Raw genomic sequence first — 22,825 nt, 5'->3', positions numbered from 1 at the left:
CCCCAGCCTCTGCGCCACCACACACACCCGGTAGGGAGACCCTCTTCGCCGGCGGAGACCATGGTGTCCTTGAAGCTCCAGAAGCGGCTAGCAGCGAGTGTGCTCAAGTGCGGGAAAGGCAAAGTATGGCTCGATCCAAATGAGGTCTCCGAGATCTCCATGGCTAACTCCCGTAAGACCACCACCGCTTGCCATACGTCTCCTCCCCCTCCGTCCACTTCGTGTTTGCTGCGCGGCTAGTACGCCCGTCGACGAGCAAGCGCGTCCGTCCATGGACGATCTGTTCATCTCTTGATTGCTCTGTGGGCTGGGTTGGTGTAGTAGAGGTAGATCTGTGTTTCTGCGCGTATCTTTTTGGCGGCTCCTATGAGCTGCCGCCTCGTGCGGACCCGTCCTCGGACAAGGCCTCCAGATGCAGTCGCGGAGGCTTGACCCGCCGTCCACCAGCGTGGTGCCGCGGTCGCTTGTTGATATACCTCAGGTTTGTTGCCGAATATATATACCGAGGCAGTTTAGTTTGTGGGATCGATGAAAATGAAATCTTGTTCCGTTTGCATTCTGTGGCTGCAGGTGTTAATATTAGGTCACTCACTTCGCCGGTGTGCCATCTCATCTAGTTTTGTGGCTTATCTTAGCGTACAGGATATTAAACTGTTAAATTTTGCCTATGTTGATTTTGCTGTTATAATTTATTTCCTGCTACTAATGTATTTATTTCCTGCTACTAATGTACAGTCTAAGTTGTCTGGGATATCTAGTTTTGTTTTGCTGAAGAAGATCTAGCGAATGTTTGCTAAGTGATGCAATTGTGCATAAAGTTTATTGTGTAATTTGATTATTTTGTGCACTGCTGATGATTTGCAAAGAACTGTTTATTAAGCAATACATATTCTGTTGATGCTGTTCTTGCAAACCGAATGTTCTGTCCTACTTGGTTTATTACTTAGATTCTGGCTATGACTGCTATTACTTGCCTTCATGGACTGCTGACGATTTACACGTATGCTTTTATGTTAGCCTGAGGTATTGTGCTCAGGCTATTCTTGCCTTCATGGACTTGTGTAGTTGTTTTCTCTTTTTTTGTTCTTGTTCAATTTTGAGTGCTATGCTTGTACTTTTGTTTGAACATTGACTCTTAAACTTGTTTTGCTACTGAGTAACAGAAGGTACATATGTATGACCATTTTTCTGCAATACTTGCAGGACAAAATATTCGCAAGTTGGTCAAGGATGGCTTCATCATCAAGAAGCCGCAAAAGATCCACTCCAGGTCCCGCGCAAGGAGGGCCCATGAAGCAAAACAGAAGGGCAGGCACTCTGGTTATGGTATACTGCTGCAGCACTCGTTTACTATGTTCATTGCCATGTGAATTTATATCTGAGATCTCTGTTTTTTCGAGTCCTGCAATATATGCTAATCTGATCTCCCTGCAGGTAAGAGGAGGGGTACCAGGGAGGCTAGGCTCCCCACCAAGGTCCTTTGGATGCGCAGGATGCGTGTTCTCAGGCGCCTGCTGCGGAAGTACAGGGAAGCCAAGAAGATTGACAAGCACATGTACCACGCAATGTACATGAAAGTGAAAGGCAACATGTTTAAGAACAAGAGAGTGCTCATGGAGAGCATCCACAAGACGAAGGCAGAGAAGACCAGAGAGAAGACTCTCTCTGATCAGTTTGAGGCTAAGCGGGCCAAGAGCAAGGCATCTCGTGAAAGGAAAATTGCTAGGAGGGAGGAAAGATTGGCCCAGGTAAGATTTGAACATGCTGAAACTGCAAATTTTTACATTGTTATAACTGTCGATTTGTAATATCGATGAACGGTAATTAAATTTGCAAGCACTAGTTCTATATTGATCTGTTAAAAAAAGTATGCTTGGTTTTGTTTGAGCTTTATTTCGTGGCATATGATTGGACGTGGGTTTTAGTGTACTACTTTCATTGTCTTCCATAGTCATACCATGCCTTCTAGTTTGTTTTAAACTGTTAGATCTGGTACATGTTTTCTAACAGCTTGTGGCATTTGGATGTACCTCTTCTTCCATTGTTTCATTTGTTTGGATTCTAAATGCATGTTTCATCCTTGTGTAGGGCCCAAGAGAACCCGCCGCAGCACCAGCAGCAACTCCTGCCCCAGCTGCAGCGTAAGTGCCTTGGAACTACTTCACTAACCTAGGTTCCTTGGTTTAGATGATCATGTGTTTGTTGACATTTTTTTTGACACTCCATTGTCACAGTGCACCAAAAAAGGCAAAGAAGTGAAGGAGTGAACTGAAGCAGTGGCTTTCTGGTACCAGGACTCGGCCTAATTTTGGAGAATGTATCTATAAGCTGTCGTGTCCGAGATATCTGGAACATCATATCTCGTTTGTTATGTTGGATAATTTAGTAGACTTGTTTATCCTAAGTGCCTTTGGAACAAATTATCGCAGAATATGGTTGCTTTCGCGAATCCTAGTTCTTGTTTTGCTAGTTTATCTTTGATCTTGCCGTTATGGCTAGCACCTGTGCTGGTATGCTCTGAGGTACATAACCTGATCTGAAAGGTGTACTGCAGATTACACAGCTTTCTAGTGTTTTCTGTGGTGATTTATGAGCACTGTGATTTGAATCTGAATACGTGCGCTGTCACAGTTATTTGTTGCCTCCGTAGATACAAGCGATGGCTTTGCCGACGGCGCTGCTTATACACAACCTTATTTTGACTACGATCCTGGGAGATCGCCTTCGACTTGTGAGCGGCAGCATTAGCTGTAGTTGTAAATGCAAGGCCGCCCTCTGGTTAGCCATTGCGATCACAAGTTTCTATCACGGGTTGCAAATTGGCTCAACAGCATTCTGACGCCGAAGAAGAACTGAATGATATATTTTGCACGAGTAAGGAAGGATTCGCCCGGGGCTTGTCATTTTGGATAAACGATTCGTATGAACGCTTCGATATGCATTTGCACTAGTAGTAAGGAAGGAATCGATCGGGCTCGTGAATGCTCTATCGCAAGTAAGTTGCTCAATATCCGCTGCAAATGGGAACGGGGAACCTGAAAAGTTTGATGTCCATGTTACAGTTAATCGAGTTTAGAAATCAAGCTGGCATAAAAGATGCAAAATTCAACCGTGATGTCCTCATTTCGTCCGTGTAGGAGATGTTATATAGCTCAGCGATGGTATGAACGTTAGACCTGGAACATGTCGAGTTTGTTAAACTGCTCCTTCCCATACTCCCTGGCCATTCCAACTACTTAAGAGTCACAACATCTGAAGTTTAACCAAATTTATATAATAAAATAATAATATTTATGATATCATATAAGTATTATATTTTTGTAGTATGTCTATCTGATGCCATATATATTTGTAATTCTCTCTATAATTTTGGTCAAGTTTAAGATATTTTGACTCTAAAAAAATAGAATGACTTATAATTTGGAATGGAAGGAGTATGGTGACCGGTGTCATTAATCTAACTTGTGGTAGAATCTATTACGGATTGACATAATTTTACAGTAAGGTAAGCAATATATAGAAGTTTAAATAGACTAGACAAATTTATATTGTAGCCCATTTTGCCGTAACCCAAAATGGAGACACTATGCTCTCGTTCAGCTTGAACACATTCCTGAAGAATTCCCTACATGTACACACAATCCACATACTCTTATCTTATACTCTCTCTATTCCAAATTATAAGTCGTTCCAATTTTCTTGGAGAGTAAAAACATGTCAAGTTTGATCAAAATTATAGAGAGAATTGTAAAGATTTATGACAATAAATAGGTATACTATGAAAATATAATTAATGAAGAATCTAATAATACTTATTTAGTATCATAAATATTATTATTTTATTACATAAATTTGGTCAAACTTAATATGCTTTGACTCTTTAAAAAAATTAGAATAACATATAATTTAGGATGGAGAGAGTATATCAGCTAAATTGTGATTGTGATCTCTGCTGAAAGCCATTGAAGCTGAATGTAGCTTGACCCAACAATGTCCCGATGAGAGGTTTTCAGGGTTTCAACAATTGTTGTAGAAAAAAAAAATCAATTGTACAACATTGTAATTGCCTCAGTTAGTTCTTTGATCTCTCCTGAATGTCCACTGTTTTCTTAACAAAATTTGTTTGCGCAAAGTCATCCACAAACAATTTCTGGATAAAAGTTATGGAAACATATTTTTTTTTAAATCATGCATACAAAAATTTGATTGGATTTGAATGAGATAACAGATGAGAAAGAGGAAAAGATAAGAGTCTATCTACCTAACAACCATGTGTTTCATTCAGTTTTAATATATGATTTTTTTTACACCATATAATTAAGATCCAACAACCTCCATCCCTCTTCTACCTCCAGCCTTCTTCTACCTCCAGACAATCACAAATCACAAGATCACAGATCCACATATCACAAGAAACAATTTTTTTCTATGGAAGGACAAGAGGACAAGCGAAACCGGCATGACAAATGCAGTCGACGTTACGCCTCCCTCAGCAGCGAGCCTTGCTTGCGTGTGGCACCCCCAGTTGGACCAGGACCCGGGAAGATCGTGCATAGGATGGATCCGACGACGGCAGGTGTCGCCTGCTGGAAGGTTGGGCCCCAACCAGGTCCCAGCTGTGGGTCCGGAGCTTCACCAGAGGGTTCGCCGTCGGCGTTAACCGGCGAGGGAGACAGTTGAAAAGAGAGAGGGAGAGAGAGAAAATCTATATGTTTTTTTATACTAAAACACATGTATGTAGATAACGTGAGATCTGCCGCTAGGGCCCGCCGAAATCTGCCGCAAGGGGACCGCTCAAGTCGACGTCGCTCGCTCGCTGGGGGGCCGAACTCCCCACCAGGTCGACGTCGACCTCCACGGCCCATGGGGCGTCGAGTCGATAAGGCACAGTCCACACGTGGACTTCTAGAGTTCTAGACAAAAGCGTTCACTCGGAGCAAATTACTATCGTCAAACTGGAGATGGACGCCAATAGGACTGCAACATGTTTGTTGCCAACTATACGGATCCAAGAGCCTGAGCACGACGGGGAGCCCTTTCGACGGCTGAAGCGTCAGGAAGTCGGCCGGCGCGTGCATGTACTCCGGCGCCACCTCGAACGCGAACCGCCGGGGGATGAGCGCCAGCGTGGCCTTGGCCTCCAGCAACGCGAAGTTCGGGTGCGCCGCCGCCCTGCCCATGCCGTCCCGGAACCGGAGCGGGTTGAACGCGCCGGCGTCCGCGCCCCACACCTCCTCGTCGCGGTGGAGCATCGCGATCGGGATCAGCAGGAGGGTGCCCTTGGGAACCTTCACGCCGCAGAGGTCCGAGTCCGCTGTCGCCTGCCTCGCGATCATCGGCAACGCGCCGTACAGCCGGAGCGTCTCGTACAGCACCATGGTCACCTGCGAAACAACATAAGAACATGGCCGTGATGCACGCTCGCCGGCGGTCACCGTGTGGATATACAGCTGCTAGGCGCTAGCTAGCTTAATAAGCTTAAGGCGGAGGAGGCTCACGAGCTTGAGCTTGTTGAGGGCGTCGCCGCGGAGAGGCACCTCGGCACCGCCGCACTCCCGGATCACCTCCTCCCTAAGCCGCTGCTGCCACTCGGGGTGCGTGCCGAGGAGGAACATGGCCCAGGTGAGAAGGTGCGAGGTCGTGTCGTGGCCGGCGACGAAGAAGGTCTTGCACTCGTCGATGATCTCGTCCATGCTCATGTCCTGCTGCCTCTTGCCGCCGGCGGCGTTGGCCTCCAACATGAGGCCGAGCAGGTCGCTGCCGTAACCCCTCGCCTCCTTTGCAGCGGCGAGGCGCTCGCCGATGATGGCCATGAGCGTGCCCCGCACCGTGCGCTCGAGCTGCCAGCGGCGCACGTTGGCCTTGGTGGGCACGTACTGCATACCCGGCACGCGCACGTTGTAGATGGAGGCGAAAGCGATGAACTGGAGCTCCCGCTGCGCCAGGAACACCTCCTTCCCCTGCCTTGTCGAAGAGGACCCGCTTCACCATGTCGTAGCTGCCCACGAACAGCGCCGGAGTCGAGCTGGACCACATCAGGAACACCTTGCCTGGACCACACCAGGGACAGTATGGTGGGGCCCGGGTCCGGCTTGCCGTACAGCCCCGACTTGTCGGAGAGGACCCGCTTCACCATGTCGTAGCTGCCCACGAACAGCGCCGGAGTCGAGCTGGACCACGTCAGGAACACCTTACCGTTTAGAGCGACATCCACGCGCGGGATGTAGTCGTGGGAGTTTAGGTCCAGCGTGTCGCCGCCCGCATCGCCTGGACCTCCTTGCTGTTGCCCACGAAGACACGGTACGGCGGCCCGCGGACGCCCTCGCGACGGCGTACGGGCGCCACACCAGGTGGAGCAGCACCGTCCACAGCCTGGTGACCACCACCACGGCGAGGGCGACGGCGACCAGCGCTGCACCTCCCGTGCCCATGTCGAGCAGCTAACAGGATACGAGAACTCGCGGTGCACCCACCCTGCGAAGCAAACTGCAATCCGCACGGAGGGTATGGCCTTGTTTAGGTCATCCCAGAAAGTTTACGAGCTGTCCTATCAAATGTTTAGACATATGCATAGAGTATTAAATATAGACTAAAAAATAATTAATTACATAGTTTGCGACTAATTTGCGAAACGAATCTTTTAAGCCTAATCAGTCCATGATTTGACAATGTGGTGCTACAGTAACACATGTGCTAATGACGGATTAATTAGGCTTAATAAATTCGTCTAGCGGTTTACTGACGAATTCTATAATTTGTTTTTTTATTAGTATCCGAACACTTAATGCGACACCTCCATATGATACCCGATGGGACACCCTAAGGGCCCCTTCGGTTAGTCGGAGCCCGAAACTATTCCTGCTCATCAACTTTATACAAATTTGTCAACCATTCGAGCCGGGAATCGATCCAGGGGCTGATTCCGGAGTAACCGAACGAGCCCTAAGACTTTAGGGCCTGGATTTAAACAGTACCCGTAGATAGTACTGCGCTGTGATGTCGTCGTTGTGTGTGTGCGCGCGCCAGTGTGACTGTTGTGTGTATATATCGTGTGCAAAAGCTGATTCGCCATCGTAAAATATGGTGTCGATGCGACAGCGGCTTCTCTGCTACGCGCGCACTTGGAGCTGTCTCGTGGGTTAGGGCGTTCGGCGATGTCGCCAACAACCAGACGCTACAAGGCAAGAGCTTTGTTTGAGGCCTTATTTAGTTCCAAAAAATTTTCCTAAAAAGTGCTACATTAGCTATCACATCGAATCTTGCGCTACGTGCATGGAGCATTAAACGTAGACGAAAAAAAACTAATTGCACAGTTTGGTTGGAAATCGCGAGACGAACGTTTTGAGCCTAATTAGTCCATGATTCAATACTAATTGTCAAATAAAAACGAAAGTGCTACGGCAGCCAAAATCTCAAACTTCACCCAGCTAATCAAGGCCTGACGACGGGGGAAGATGCGACGGCCTTGCGAATGGACGGCGCAGGCTTGAAGCGATCTCGCACGGCGACAGCCGGCAGGGGCCTTTTGGTGAGATCATGGATGACTCGGTGAGCATATGGATACTGGCTGGATAGCAACAACGTACTTGCTTTCTCGAAGGCTGCAAGCGTATACGTTTTTTTTTTCATACATCCTCAGTGGTCATATATGTTTTGTTAGCATATAGATTCTTCGTACGTACATCGCTATGAGTGATCATCTTGTCTTGTGAACAAGGACCTAGATGGCTCTCGGAATTATCTACCATTTAGATGTGAGTGGAGATCCTCTTTGCCTTATTTATAACACTTTTCGTAAAGAGCAGGTGCCTGAAATCTGTCTTTGGTTCAGGCAATAACGTGATCCTTTGATCTTGCTTTAAGATTCGTACATCTGATCCGTTAGATCTTCATCTCATGCCTCACACAGCCGCTGCCTAAACAAATACTATATTTTAGGCACCTAAAAGTTAGCAAATCCCTATTTATAAATTTCTTATATAGAGTCTTGGGGCATGCGTATGTCTAGGGTATATCTTTTTTTAATGTCTTTATTATCTCCGTCTTTCCGATGGTAACATGCTTTTTTTATCTGACTTGATTGAGTCATGCATGAGATCAACATGTGGACTTGTGAAAGAAAGGTTGATAGACTGCTTCTTTTTTCAATATTTGTATTGGAAATTTGGAATACAAATGGCTGTCTATCAATATCGTCAAGGACTCCGAGGACAGAATTCTATTTTACTGGCTATCTGTGAAAGTCACACCCAGAAAATTGGAAAGCAAGAGCAAATACCTGAAGGATCAAGAAGCAAATAGATGCAGGTGGTACTAGTAGCAGATACCAGATATCAAATGAGTCCATCCTGATACAGAAGTCGCTGGTGGCGAGGAATTAAGCTACTGTTACTTCTACTCTGCATTTGAGTCTACCTAAATAGCACGGACGATCATTAACATAATAAAGAGCCTTAACACTGTTAAATATCTGACAGAATGGATAATGTGCATTTAGGCACCAAAAGGCATAGGCCACTAACTCACTTGTGTGCCATCAGATTGTCAATGTGTGGCTAAGCCTGATTCCATAGGCTGACCTAACAAACTGAAGAGTGGCATTGCAACACATTCAGCTGACAAAACCTCCCATCTGAAGGTCCTTGCCCTTAAGTATGAAATGATGGAAAAATCTTCCTAATAAAAGTTGCATCCTCCCATGTAGCTTTAGAAGCAGGCATGTTGAGCCACTCAACCAACCATTGGACTACTGATTCAATGTTGCGAGGGACAAGACGACGTTGAAGAATCATAACTGGGGCCACTTTGATGTTGCCATGATCATCAATTAGATGATTGTGTGCTTTCAACTCTCTTTTCTATCTTAATTGAAAGGCGGAGCTCTTGCCATTTTGGTTAAAAAAAAGGTGCTTGAAATGGAGTCATGTTTAGTGATGTATGGAAGCATGTGTTGTACCACCAGTCCACCGCTCTGCCAAAGGGAACTAATAGAACCATTTGGTGGGTTGACAAAAATCCATGCATAGGCATTGATTGACTCTCTCGGTTTAACCATCTAATTGAGGGGTGATAGCCACGGCTGAAATTTAGTTGGATCCTCATTGATTTCAATCATGCTTGCCATAATATACTAGTAAAGATCCCATCTTAACCAGTGGCAATGGCAAGAGGAGATCCATGGAGCATGAAAACATTAAAACCTGAATGAAATATACTTCAGCAAATGGATGTGTTAGAGTTAAGAAGTGGGCAAACTTAGTAAACATGCAACCACAAATATTATCACATTTTTTCCATTAGACTTTGGCAGGCCTTCAATGAAATCCGTAGAAATATAACTCAAGGCCATATCAAGGGCAGGGAGAGGTTGTAGAAGTCTAGGGTATGGAACATTTTCGGACTCATTCTTCTGACAAATAGGACATCGTTGAACATAGCTTTTTTTTTTACCATAGAATGCATTTTGAGCCAGATGAAAACCAATTTAAGTCTTCGGTGTGTGGCCATTTCCCCAGTGTCCTCCCAAGCGTAGATTGAGGATCTCAAGGAGTTTCTTCCGCAATTGTGTTATGGTAGTTTTTCACGAACATGCCTTGGTGATGTGTTTACACTTGTTTCATTAAGAGAAACAGAATTACATGATGCAACTAAGATAGGGCCCTCGTTGCACAGGTTACAAGCCGCTAAGACGGTGGTAGAAAAACCAAAGCAACCTAGAACAACAAGAAAAAGAAGGGGAAGGGCACACTTAGCCATACTAGAGTTTATACGAAGTGGTACTTAGGGTTGACAGCACAGTAGATGTGCGTTTTGCGCTTGCCACTTTGCTAGTTAAAAAAAACAAAGAAACGAATCGGATAATCTTTGGTGAGTCAAATCTTTGTGGGCCGAAACAATCATACTTTCTCCTCATCCTCAGCTGTACATTATTCATTTGGCATGTTGCACTGTGACTTGGGCGTCATAGCGGCATGCTACAGTGATGGAAGCTCAATCTGTTGTGAATTGCGTGCCAATAGCGGCCTACTAATCAGTGTAGTCGTCAATCCCAACGGTCCAAGAAATTGCACTGTTTGTAAGTAGAAAATTTTATTATACAAACAAGAAATGATGTCTGTTTGTAAGTAGGGAAAAATATTATACAAGCAACAAATTATGTGTACCCTTAGGAATTGTTTGGCTCATTGGGCCGCCTTGAAATCTACGTGGAGGTATATTCACAATTTGTACATAATATGTGAAAAAAACTATGCTCATAATTCTATATCGATATCTATATCTATACCTATTAATAAAGAAACAAAATTTCTAACCACTTTAGATTTCCGTCCAACCTAATAATCCTAAAAATAGCTCGGCTTCGGCAATCATGCAACCGTCTGTTACAGTCTCCCACGATTGTTTTCGTCGGGCTGAACGGACACGGCTTCTCCCGGCGTAAGTAGGGAAACGAAACAAACACTTGATTCCGATTCAAAACACAATATAGGCTTCAATGTTCAATCCTGATATATGCATGCGTATACCAGCCCTTGTATATCCAATATCCTGAACGACAAGGCCCGCAGCCGTGGCCCCAATTGATCAAACGTCATGGATGGGGATCACACCGAGCAAGTTGCCCCCACAAGAAGACGGGTCGTGCGACGCGGCGACGGAGGCCGCGCGGCAGCGCTTTTTAGAGTTTTCGATTCGAGTCACTCGACCCTGGCCGGGCCTTTCGCTGGACGGGGCACGCGTACAAGCGCGGCGATGACATGGAGCGCGGGCGCCTCGTCTTCCGTGCCCCGCTCGCCCGCTGCGCCGACTACGCCCGTCTACAGCGCCCGGGCCAACATGGAGATGGGCGCCGACGACCCCACCGCCGCTATAGGGAGCTCTTCTAGGAGTGGCGTGCCCGGAGCGAGGTGTACGGCGGCGCCCACGAGGACGACAACCGGGCGGCATCCTTGTGGACCCACTACGTCCTGGTCGACGCGGCCGCGGCGGCGTGCCCCGGCCCGGAACGCCGAAGTGCGTCCTGGCGGAGGTCAGGCTCGACGACGACGCCCGCTCGCGCGCAGCGTTTGACCGTTCGCTCACCGACTTCGCTGACGACGACGAGGCCACGAGATAGTTCATGCTGGAGGTGCGGCGAGGAGGTGCCTACCTGGTCTCTTCCGGGTTGAGCGTCCCATCAACGCCGCACCGCGAGTGGCCACCGGAAGAAACGCACGGAAGAACCGAGGCGGAGGACGGCCGGGCATGCTCTCATTGGCGTCAACGCCTGCTGCGCAATCTAGATCGATCTCGAATTCTCGATCTCTCCACACACGCATGCTGTTGGTGTTCGGCGTCCACTAGGACCACATCCGCCGGCGACGAAAAGCAAGGCAACATGCAAGCCTGCCGCTTATGGTGGGCTTTCGATTCGTATGGTGTTTGCCTCTTCACCACACGCACATGCAAGTAGATGGATGAGAGCCGGAGCAATCACCACCTCGGCGTCGTGTACGGCCTCTACTCCAATGCTGCCGCAAGCTGTTTGACGACCGACCTTCGACCGAGTTCCCAGCGTTTCTGGTTTCGTTTTCTTTTGTTACGGTGACACACAAATTCACATGCAGTGGACGGTATCAAACGAGTTGGTGGGGTTTCTCGTGGCGACTTCATGGGTGTTCGTATTTTTTTAAATTTATTTATTTTAGGATTTATCGACGCTATGCTTTTAGTGGTAGGTGATGTCCTCATCGACAGTGAGGCTCCTATGGTAACTTCATGAATCTCGAGATCTGCCGACTCAGTCCTTCGAAGATGCTGATGTTAGCGTACGTGTGATTATAAGAGTGAGTGTGTGTGCGTGTTATACATGCATACGCCCTCCAGAATCTACATCACCCAGAAAACAACCACGCCAGTGCCACAGGATGCCGCATAATCAAACACGTGATATATATAGTATCAAAATTGATATTATGACATATTTACGCGTAAATATTACTGATGTGAGAGAAAAACTCTATTACAATTGTGTTTTAATTTGATACGGACTTAATAGGACACTGTCATATTAATGCAAACATTAACTTAAATTATAGAAGTCATAGTTATTAACGAGTAATTTATAGTTTTAAAATTTTATTAAAAAAATTAACATAATAAATAAATAAATGTGTAGATTTTTCCTCATTTTGTTTCCATGTTTTTCAGTTCCACAGCCAAACAGGTCCAGCTCCATGTAGCTCTGCTCTAGAAAAAAAATATGGAGTTGTGAGAGTAGTTAAAAGGGTGTACCATAAACTCTAGGTTTTTTGTGGAGCTGCTCCATGGTGGATTGTGTGGAGCAGAATTGTGTAGAGCAGTCCCAACGTACGAGCATATTTGCTAGTTGTAGACAGAAATATGAAAATGGAAAAACAATATTCACATAACTTCTGAAAACAGGAGATGATTAATTTGTGAACATAAATTGTGCATGCAAAAGTTTCTGGTACAATTTGTTAAAACAAAGAATTATGCGCAAAGTTTCTTAACAAATTTTGTTTGCACAAAATGAGCCACAAACTATTTCTGAACAAAATTTATTGAAACATTTTTTTAAAAAAAATCATGCATACTAAAATTTGATTGGATTTGAGATGAGAAAGAGGAGGAAAAAATGTGAGATCTGCCGCTAGGGCCCGCCGAAATCTGCCGCCAGGGGACTGCTCAAGCCGTGGATCCTGCTGGAGACAACGGAGAAGAAAGAAGAGAAGGCGACACTGACACTGGCATGAGGGGTCGATAAGGCACATGTTGCATGCCTACGGAATCTTAAATGTCTCAACTGGCCAAAGTGTGCGGATCCAAGAGCCTGAGCACGACGGGGAGCCCTTTCGACGGCTGCAGAGTCACGAAGGCGACCGGCGCGTGCACGTACTCCGGCGCCACCTCGAGAAGGCGAACCGCCGCAGGATGAGCGCCAGCGTCGCCTTGGCCTTCAGCATCGCGAAGTCCTGCCCGATGCACGACCGAGGGCCCGAGGAGGACAGCAGCGCGTTCGGGTGCGCTGCCGCCCTACCCACGCCGTCCTGGAACCGAAGCGGGTCGAACTCGCCGGCTTCCGCGCCCCACACCTCCTCGTCGTGGTGGAGCATCGCGAACGGGATCGCCAGGTGCGTGCCCTTGGGCACCTTCACGCCGCGAGGTCCACGTCCGCCGTCGCCTGCCTCACGATAGTGTTGACCGGGCCGTACAGCCGTCTCGTACAGCACCATCGTCACCTGCAGATTAACCACGGCACCGTCGATTTAACCACACCATCGTCACTCACCATGGTCGATCAGGGCTTTAATTACTTACAAGTTTGAGCTTGTTCAGGGCGTCGTCGTTGAGGGGCACCTCGGCGCCGCCGCACTCGCGGAGCACCTCTTCCCTGAGCCGCTGCTGCCACTCGGGGTGGGTGCCGAGGAGAAACATGGCCCAGGTCAGGAGGTGCGCGGTCGTGTCGTGGCCAGCGAAGAAGAACGTCTTGCACTCGTCGATGATCTCGTCCATGCTCATGGCCTGCCGCCCCTTGCCATCGTCGTCGCCGGCATTATTGGCCTCCAACAAGAGGCCGAGCAGGTCGTTGCCGTAGCCCTTGGATTCCTTAGCCGAGGCCAGGCGCTCGTCGATGATGGCCATGAGCGTGCTCCGCACGGTGCGCTCGAGCTGCCACCGGCGCACGTTGGCCTTGGTCGGCACGTACTCCATGCCCGGGACGCGCACGATCGACGACATTGTTAATGGAGGCGAAGACCATGAGCTGGAGCTCCCGCTGCGCCAGGAACACCTCCTTGCCCTGCCGGTACCTGCTCCCGAACGCGGTGCGCGAGATGACGTCGGCGGTGAGCTCCGTGAACCGCCGCAGACCTCCACCGTCGCCTCCCCGCTCGCCGAGGCCGCGGCGGTGCGCGCCTCCCAGTCCCGGACCACCTCCGCCGCGCACGCTGCCATCGCCGCCATCATCGACTTGAGCCTGTCCATGGCGAACGCCGGGTGCACGACGCGGCGGTGGCGCGCCCAGTCGTCGCCCTCGGTGAAGGCGAGGCCCATGCCCAAGTGCGCTAGCAAGGCGGATCCCGGGTCGGGCTTCACGTACAGCCCGGCCTTGTCGGAGAGGATCCGCTTCGCCATGTCGATGTCGCCCGCCCACAGCCTCGGCGTCGAGCCGGTCCACGACAGGAACACCTTGCCGTAGAGCGACGCCCACGCGCGAACGTGCGGCATCACGCGGGGGACGATGTCGTTGGAGCTCCGCTCCAGCGCCTCGCCGCTCGCCGCCGCCGCCAGCATCGCCCTCGCTTCCGGGTTGTTGCCCACGTAGAAGCGGTACGGCGGGCCCCGGACGCCCTGCCGCGCGAACGCCCGCGCCACGGCGTACGGCCGCCACACCTGGCGCACCAGCGCCGCCCACAGCAACGGGACCAGCGCCGCTGTGAATGCGGCGAGAACCACTCCCACGCCGCTGCCGCTCATCTCGACCATCCTGGGCTGGGTGTGGTGGACGAACTCTCCACTTGCTGCTGCACCCAACGCCGCTCAGGTTCCGCCTGTGTCGGTGGGGATATATCATAGTGCTCCGTAGATAACTAGATATGCAGCGGCTGCCCTTCCATTGTAGCGTTGGACGCTGGCATCGCGCTGGTGTGGTGGGTCCGTGTCCGTCGATGTCGCCGTCTCCGAGCGGGCAACTGGTCGTCGGCTACCGGAGTGCGCCTGTGCGCTGTGCTGTGCGACGGGCCGCTGAGATTGAGAGCAAGGTGACGGCTTTGTCGGTTCACGGATGAAAGGGCGTGTGTATTACGACCTTGCTGATGCTGATGAACAGTTGCTAAGTGAAAAAAAAGAAAGAAAGAAAACGACCTTGCATTGTGTATTTTCGATGAAAATCAGCGATGACCTTGGCGTGCCGGGTGCTTCTCGTCCTGGAATGGGCAATGCTACGGCCTACGGTACACCCTTTTACTTCTAGTGGGAAGGATAGAAAAAAACGTCTTAGTCTCTTTGAGCATTTTCAAGAGGTTAGTCACAATGACTATCCAAGTTTTTGGCTATTTTCTAAAATGAATCCCGGTTAAAATAAACTAGAATTTTCTAAAATGAATCCCGGTTAAAATAAACTAGACTACTCCAACGTGCTATCTAAATTAAGACTCCATATTTAGACCCCGTTTGTGTGCCCTTAAACCCGATTTAATCCGCTTCTTTTTTCATCTGGAGCAATGTTTTCTCTCACAAATTCCTCTAAATTCATCCAGATTTCTTCAGATTCCTCTAAAATTTCTCTAAGCAAATGGGGCTTAAAAAAAGCTGCCACTGTTTTGGCTGAATCTTCTTCTACCTCTCGCATGCTGCTCCACAACTATGTGCCGCTCACGTTCCCTGCAAGCAGTTGCGCCACGGCCCCTGAAGCTACCCATCGCTCAGACTCCGCCGCCCTTTTGCACCCTATGCATGGCACACCGCCACCGGCCGCGCGGAAGCCACGCACGTACCCATCCGCGTTGAGCGCCGCGCGCCGCCGCCGGCGGCCTGGCCGGAGCCGACCCTGGTACCTCCAGCCAAGCGCCCCTTTGGTGTGCGGAGTCCGAGTGCGCCGCAGGAAAGGAGCAGAGAACATCCATCGCTCGGCGCGTGTGCAGGGAGGGCAAGCTGCATGCGAGAATCGCGCGCAGGGGAGGTGATGGCGAGCGCCCCTGGCTTGGTTTCTGTAGCGAGCGAGATATGCGGAATCGACAGCGTGCTGTTTTAGACTACAAGATAGAGCATCTGTTGAACCCCTGTTTTCTTCTAAAATAGTCAAATTTCGAATGCACGACTTAAATAGCAACTCTGTTGCAGTTGCTCTTAGACGAACTGTAATCGCAGGCTTATACCAGGCAGGTCATGTTTGAAAAAATAGAATCAGGGTCTGTTCCCTTCGCTTGAACTTATCAGCCAACTTATCAGCTAGAATCTACAGTATTTTTCTTTCACAACAAAACAGTTTCATCCGGCTTATCAGCCGACTTTAATACCAGCTGAACAGACCCTCAAGATCACGGTGGCTAGGACATGGCCTATAGGAACCGGCTTCCTTGTGCTAACATGTGCTGAATAGAACATACTCGAACAAAAATATAAAGGCTAACGCTGGTTTGGGTCATAGCTATTATGACCGGATTGGACATCGAACTGGTGAGGTCATCGGTTCGATGGTTCACTGCATTAGTAGAGAAACAGACTGTACTCTCGGTTCTCAATCCCTTTCAGTTCCGGTTTTGAAACCGGGAGCATGAATCTGGGACTAAATGGTCCCTCCTTTAGTCCCGGTTTCGCGTCCGAGACTAAAGGTCCACCTTTAGTCCCGGTTGGTACCAACCGGGACTAAAGAGGCCTCCCGGCCTGGCCACGTGGTCCGGTACCAACCGGGACTAAAGGTTTTCTTTTTTTTTCTTTTTTTATTTCTATTTTAATAGATGATTCATTTTGGTTTTTGAATAACTTTTCGAATACGCATTCTACGCCGCTAATAATATACGTATTCTACACGTTTATAATGTTCGAACATTTTGTACAAACTAAAGTATGAAACTAACGTATATATTACATGCATATATATATATATATTGTACGTTATTTTATGTATATATAATATGTATATATATATTACAAATAAAGTTTGTATTGTATATTCTATCATATTCTAGGCATAACAAATTCACTTCATCTGGTTTGGCTTCCATGTTTCGTTCACGTCATTGTAGAACTCGCCGGCAGGGTTTATGACCTGGTCATTAAGAAATCCTGGTATGGTCTCTTGAATTGCTTTCAGTTGGTCACGTCGTATGACTTTTTTCTTCAACCATAGAGTCTTCAATAAAAGTTAAAGGAAAAGTATATATATATATATATATATATATATATGTTGGTCACGTGATTACTTATATATATGAGCAATAAAAGAAATTGTGAATATATGAATATATTTATATAACGTATTTTGAGGTTCTCTTCAGGAGTTCTTTTTGAGTACGCCATGATGAACTCGCAAACATAGTATCCGCAGTAGTTGTTCCCCTGTTCTTGCCTCAGAACCCACTTTTACGAGAAAAAAGATCCGATGAATTGAAAGCATACATGGTGTTAATTGAATTATATATTTATAAATGTAGCTAGTACTTACTTTGTGTGCGATTACATCCAGTGGCGCTTTGCAATGTTTCATATGGTGTTCCTCAATGAAACTTTTCTAAACACTGCGTCCAATAAAATAAAAAATTAATTTGGCCTTTAATAATTGTTGCAGTTAAGAGATCGGGTATATATAGTTGCTAGAGAGACCAAATTACCCTTGGATAATATTTATCATGTCTTGGTACTCTGTTTGCTCTTTTCTTAACGAGTCTAAGATGCTCAACCGATTATTGGCCATATCGATGACCATCAATATCCAGTGATTGCTGCATATGTTTTTATACATAAATATGATCGACATTAACTAGAGTCAATATATATATATATATATATATATGGGAGATAGCTTAGCTAGTAAGCAAATAACTAAACAAATATCAATATGATCGACATTAATTATTTAACACTCACTTGAAGTTGTAGGGGAAGAGTATGTCCTTATTTTGTTGGTTCACTAAGAACCTCATGAGATTTTTCTCGAGTTCAGCTTTCCATTGAGGCGGGGGATTAGGGTGTTTGAATACGTCATTTGGATCAACGAAACCAACATCATTATCCTTTCTCTTTCTGAGTTCTGTCATCTCATATCTGCATATATAAAAATATAGTGTGAGGATATATAATTTATATATATACATGTAGCTTTATATATATACATTTTAATAGTAGAAAATAATCACACTTACAGACAATAGCAGCTAATGAGACTTTTGTCGAGAGAGTCCAGGTGGCATAGTTGGTGTAATTCTGAAAACTCGACATATATAATGTCATCGCCACGAAAGTAACGTTGGTTTCTAACTCTGACAGAAACAAAGGTCTCTCCCTGTTCACACGCCGCCATGTACCACTTGTTTAACAGGTACATTTACGTACCCAGTTCACCTAAGGCCTCAGGGTTGTATAGACTCTTTTCATGTTCAAATTTCTGCCAAGGATCTACTTTCGGAGCAGATGGTCCTTCAGCGAGCACTTGGGTAAGATCCAAACCGGTATTCTCGTAAAACCGAGCCGGGTCCTCAAAATTGACGTCCAGTACGTCTAAGTTTGAACCATATTCATTACGAATGACAAGAGGGGGGACTGATTGTTGCGATTGTTGTCCGAGTTGTGCAACACCTTTCCCTGCTCTAGTCTTTTTCTGCTTCGCCTCAAATGACTTGGTGAGGGAGCGGTCGTAGTCCGATTTTGGCAAGATCTTTTGAGATTCCCGCTTTTTCTGGTCCACCTTTCTTAGAAGATCTGGAGGTAGGTAGAAGTATGGTTTCTCTAGGTTCTCCCTCACTTCTCGTTGCTTTCTTACTTTTTCGAAGAAACTGCTCACACCTTTTTGTACTGGAGCATTTAATTCCTTTTCACTTTTCTCGTAAACCAGTTTTTGGGGAATAACTGGATTGGAGGAGGCTTTCTTCTTTGCCGGCTGGTGGGCCAACGACTTCGTTTACATGGTGGGCCTCTTAGGAGTTGGCTACTTCTTGGTCATGAAAGGAGGCGGGGCAGCCGTTGGAGACCTCCTTGGAGGCGTTGGAGACCTCCTTGGAGGTGGCGGCGGTGGCGGTGTTGTATAATCATTGCCCGGAGCACTATGATGATCTGGAGATTGAATAATTGGACTTAGGTTGGCGGAGGCCCTGCTGTGTGAGTACAAAAAATAATAATTAGGTATAAGAAATTGTTATTATTAATCATGCATGTCAATAGAAAATTAGTGAAAAAATTATTTCGTTCACTTTTGTCCGTACCTATTGTCTGGCAGTTGAGGAAGCGGCGGTGGACTAGAGACCCCATAAATAATGATGTAGCGCTTGCGCCATAGTATGAATGTCTTCTCTGCTTCTCCTAGAGTCTTCTTCCCATCACCTCCTGTAATGTCAAGAGCCAGACCGCTAAAACCTTTGTTAACTCTATCCACTGAGACGCTAACATATCCAGGTGGTATTATTGCCCCATGGATTCTTGGTGTCTTGGTAGGATATGGAGGAGAAAAAACACCGAGAGCCACCATAATTGTGGCATTCCCTTTTGGAATATGTAGCTCACATGATATAAACGGTGCAGTGATGTCATCCACGGGAAAACGTAGCATTGTGTCATCTTGATTTGGCAACTCCGTGGAAGCGCAACTGCTTTTCAACTGATCATGGGGGCTAATATTAATGTTGATTCCTAGATCTGATGCCTGCCTTTGGGCACTCATTGCTATTTGCACTTGCTTTATGATTTCATCCTGCATTCTAGCTTGCATGTCTTTTTCGCGCTCCTATGCTTGAAGCAACTCCTCCCGTGACTCACGAACATATTCCTCCAACCTGCTGATCCGTGTTGCTTCCTCATCCTTCCTTCTCTGCCGGCTTCTGTAGGTATCTCTGTCGTTAGGGAAACTATGCTCCCAAGAAATGTTCTGTCCTAAACCTCTCGTTCGGCCACTGTGTTCAGCAGTCCCAATGGCATACGTTAGTTCATCCTTCTCTCTATTGGGCCCGAACGCACCAATAGCTTTAGCTTGTAGAGCATAAGAAAATCTTTGTGTTGCTCTTTCGAGTTTTGGGCTATGAACCAGCTTCCCGGTCTCTAGGTCCAGTCTTCCCCCATGAGCGAAAAATCAATTCTTCACATGTTTGGGCCAATTGAGTGATTCTGGTATGATACTCTTGGCAAGAATGTCCGCTTCCATTTTTTCCCACTTGGGGATGGCAGTCGCGTAGCCACCTGATCCCATGCCATGGTGGTATACCTTCTGTCAGGCATTCTCTTGGTTCCTTCTCACCCATTCCTCACCCTCTTCCGATGTCTTGTATTGTACAAAATCATTCCAGAAGGGCCTCAACTTCGCGAGCGGGCCACTAGTATTGAAATTGGGCGTTAGGTTCTTCTTGACGTATTTCGTATATAGGGATTTCTTCCAAGTCTGAAATTGTGTGGCCATCTTCTTGATAGCCCACTTTCGAACTAGTTCCTTCAATTCATCATCGTTGATAGCATCATAATCATCCGTTTGCAACGTGAAATGTTGAAGGATATCATCCCAAATTAAATTCTTATCAAGATCAGAGACAAAACTAACATGAGGCTTGTTGATCTTTTGCTTCCATTCATGGGCACTGATCGGAAGTCTGTTCCTTACAGGGTACCCATAGTGTTGCACGAATTTCCTTGCATGTGGACCAAGTGGTTCGCCTGTCTCGATATTGAATTCCGATATTATATAGCGCCCCTCCAATGGCTTTTTCGGGCCTTGAATATTTTTGCTTTTCGTCGTTGTGGTCGTCGATCCAAAGGGCTACGTATAAAAAAGAATAAATATCATGTGTACACATAATAGATGATAGATATTCAAATATATATATATATAATATTCAAATATATATATAAATATATAAACCTCGCTAGTGTTTTCTTGCACAATATTTTCTTGGTTATCTTCAAGAGCCAGGTATTGACTCAGATCATCTACATCCTGCTGGTCACCATCGACCAATTGAGTGTCGGTGTTGATAATATCCATCATTTCTTCATCCATGTTGTCTCTCGGGGTAGCCATCTAGCTTTTACACCACTAGATATATCTATAAAAAATAAAAACTATATCTATCAAATATCCATCAAATTCTAGCTCAAAAACATGTTTAAATAAATAACCATCCGTACTAGTTGACCTTGCTTACGTGATCATCTCGGCAAGAATTTCTCCACCGGACGGCACCGTACTTGGCCACGGAAGAGCTCCGATTCTACGAGGAAGGGAACATGGTCTTCCACGACCGTTGCCGCTCTCCCTTGTTGTAGGATCTACAAGAAGATAAATAAGGCCTCGAGGGGGTGAATAGGCCTGTAAAAATTCAACTCAAAACTCTGTTAGAACAGAGGGCGACACTACCGGCTTTACAGGGCGGCACTGTCGCTCTACGAAAAATAATCTAACACAATTGAGATTTAATAGATATGAACCTGACCCCACTAGCTGCTTAATCCTGCAATATAACTTCAAGATCCAGTTCGAAGACTGGATACCATAGAAACTTCACACAAATGTGAATCGAGCAACTAAACCCTAACAACAGCTAGCAACAAAGTAAACAGCAAGTATAATAAAGACGAAGCATGCAAGGCACAAGATTTATCCCGTGGTTCAGCTCACCACTAAGGTTTGCCTAAGTCCACATTGTTGAGGAAGCCACAAAAGGCTTGAGCTCGCCACAAAGGCTTGCCTTACCCTCATTCTCAAATCAAGAGAGTGAACTCTTGAAGTGAGGGGTGATTTCTTAGCTTTCGAATGAGGTTACAAACCTCCCAAGGCTGCCACATAAGTTGGAAAGCATAAGGGCGACGCCTAGCTGGCTAGGAGCAAGCTCCAAGAGTAACAAACCCTAGAACCGCTGGCCAAACGTGAACCAAATGCTCTTAGACTTTGGGAATCAGTGGATCTTCTCTCCAATCGAGTTGTGCTGCCTTTTCTCTCAAGTTTTGATGGTTGGAATCAAGGGTTAGCTTGAGGGATGGAGAAGCAACAATGGAGGAGAGGGGTGAGCTTTGGTTCTGTCTGTTTTCGAGCAGAGTGACTCAGTGGTGAAGATGACTGAAACATCCTCAATTTTCCGCGAAGAGAAAATCCACAGAATGAATTATAATATGATGAAACCAATAGTTGATTCCATCATATTATCATATATCAGTCGATACCATAATCATACATCGTAAGATTACAAGGATACAAGATATTATATCACGGGGGAAACACACCTATTACAGAGTTAATCTAGCGGAAGACTATCGAGTGAAGGCTCCTCCTTCACGGGTCATCATCAGAGTTGGCGTAGTGCAGCGTAGATTCCATCTCCGAACCAAACTTGAGCGTAGGCACGAGACCACCTAATCCTTCTAAAGTCAGCATCTCTGAGAAGCAGGAAATCTGCACACCGCCAGATGTGTGCAGGCCATGGTCAGCACCGATGAGCTTTAGTGAAAAAAGATAAACAAGGGATCTGGCAATCCTAATATTTGGCTGTGGTTTGCATTCTTAGCGCATGAGAAGTAAATAACAATTGTATAATAATAATAATATCCAATTTTTAACACATTCACCACCACACCATCCATATCCATCCACCAACCATCCATCCCAAACCATCTCCACACCACCACACCTTATCTCATCTCACACACTCAGGTCGACAGGCCAACTCCCTCTCGGCCTTGTCTCAATGGCCCACAGCCCCAAGGCTCACGACCGGAAAATACCCCATCCCTGGAGGGAGAAAAGAAGGACTCATCTCCTATCTAGTTTAAGCAAAACCCAGGAAAGGTCCATAGCCAACAAGTCGGCATATGTATCGATCGATCAACCATACACTCTGCAGAGGTTTTACATACCCACAAGATAGCCATCCTTGACGGTGCCCTGTCTAGGCAGATTCCGGCCGCTTGCTAGCCTTGAACGATGCCACCCTACCTCTTAGCCCTGGAACATCCCAAGTCTAGTCTGGGATGGCTGATACTGTGAGTCGTAGACAGAGCCAGGGCCCTCCGGATGTCAAGAGCCAGGTCCATAAAGCCTCCTAAAGTCTTGGAAGGGTGTGGGGGAAACCGCGCGCCCCGTACCTCCTTGCACACATTCGCCTAGCAGTAGTGGCATTGTTCTACCAAGTAG

General features: G+C 46.8%; 1 protein-coding gene and 2 pseudogenes across 1 annotated transcript; 1 reads left to right on the top strand and 2 right to left on the bottom strand.

Annotated features, from left to right (window-relative positions):
* The first annotated feature begins 6 nt into the window (after positions 1–6).
* LOC136527879 (large ribosomal subunit protein eL19x-like) lies at positions 7–2,614 on the top strand. The gene is made up of 5 exons (XM_066520736.1): positions 7–172; positions 1,204–1,326; positions 1,435–1,748; positions 2,089–2,141; positions 2,235–2,614. Exons 1-5 carry the CDS (start codon positions 61–63, stop codon positions 2,257–2,259), a joined length of 627 nt encoding a protein of 208 aa, XP_066376833.1. The 5' UTR covers positions 7–60; the 3' UTR covers positions 2,260–2,614.
* Positions 2,615–4,913: 2,299 nt separating this feature from the next.
* Positions 4,914–6,431, bottom strand: LOC136525723 (cytochrome P450 709B2-like; annotated as a pseudogene).
* A 6,370-nt stretch (positions 6,432–12,801) lies between these two features.
* LOC136526741 (cytochrome P450 709B2-like) lies at positions 12,802–14,478 on the bottom strand (annotated as a pseudogene).
* Positions 14,479–22,825: the final 8,347 nt, after the last annotated feature.

Source organism: Miscanthus floridulus, chromosome 19 (genome assembly GCF_019320115.1).
Source record: "Miscanthus floridulus cultivar M001 chromosome 19, ASM1932011v1, whole genome shotgun sequence".
Lineage (NCBI taxonomy): Eukaryota > Viridiplantae > Streptophyta > Magnoliopsida > Poales > Poaceae > Miscanthus > Miscanthus floridulus.
This window is presented reverse-complemented; position numbering and strand designations above follow the sequence as displayed.

Coding starts and splice junctions, on each gene's coding strand:
- LOC136527879 (XM_066520736.1), top strand. CDS start 61: ATGGTGTCCTTGAAGCTCCAGAAGCGGCTAGCAGCGAGTGTGCTCAAG. Junction 173..1,203: donor GATCTCCATGGCTAACTCCC/GTAAGACCACCA, acceptor CAATACTTGCAG/GACAAAATATTCGCAAGTTG. Junction 2,142..2,234: donor ACTCCTGCCCCAGCTGCAGC/GTAAGTGCCTTG, acceptor CCATTGTCACAG/TGCACCAAAAAAGGCAAAGA.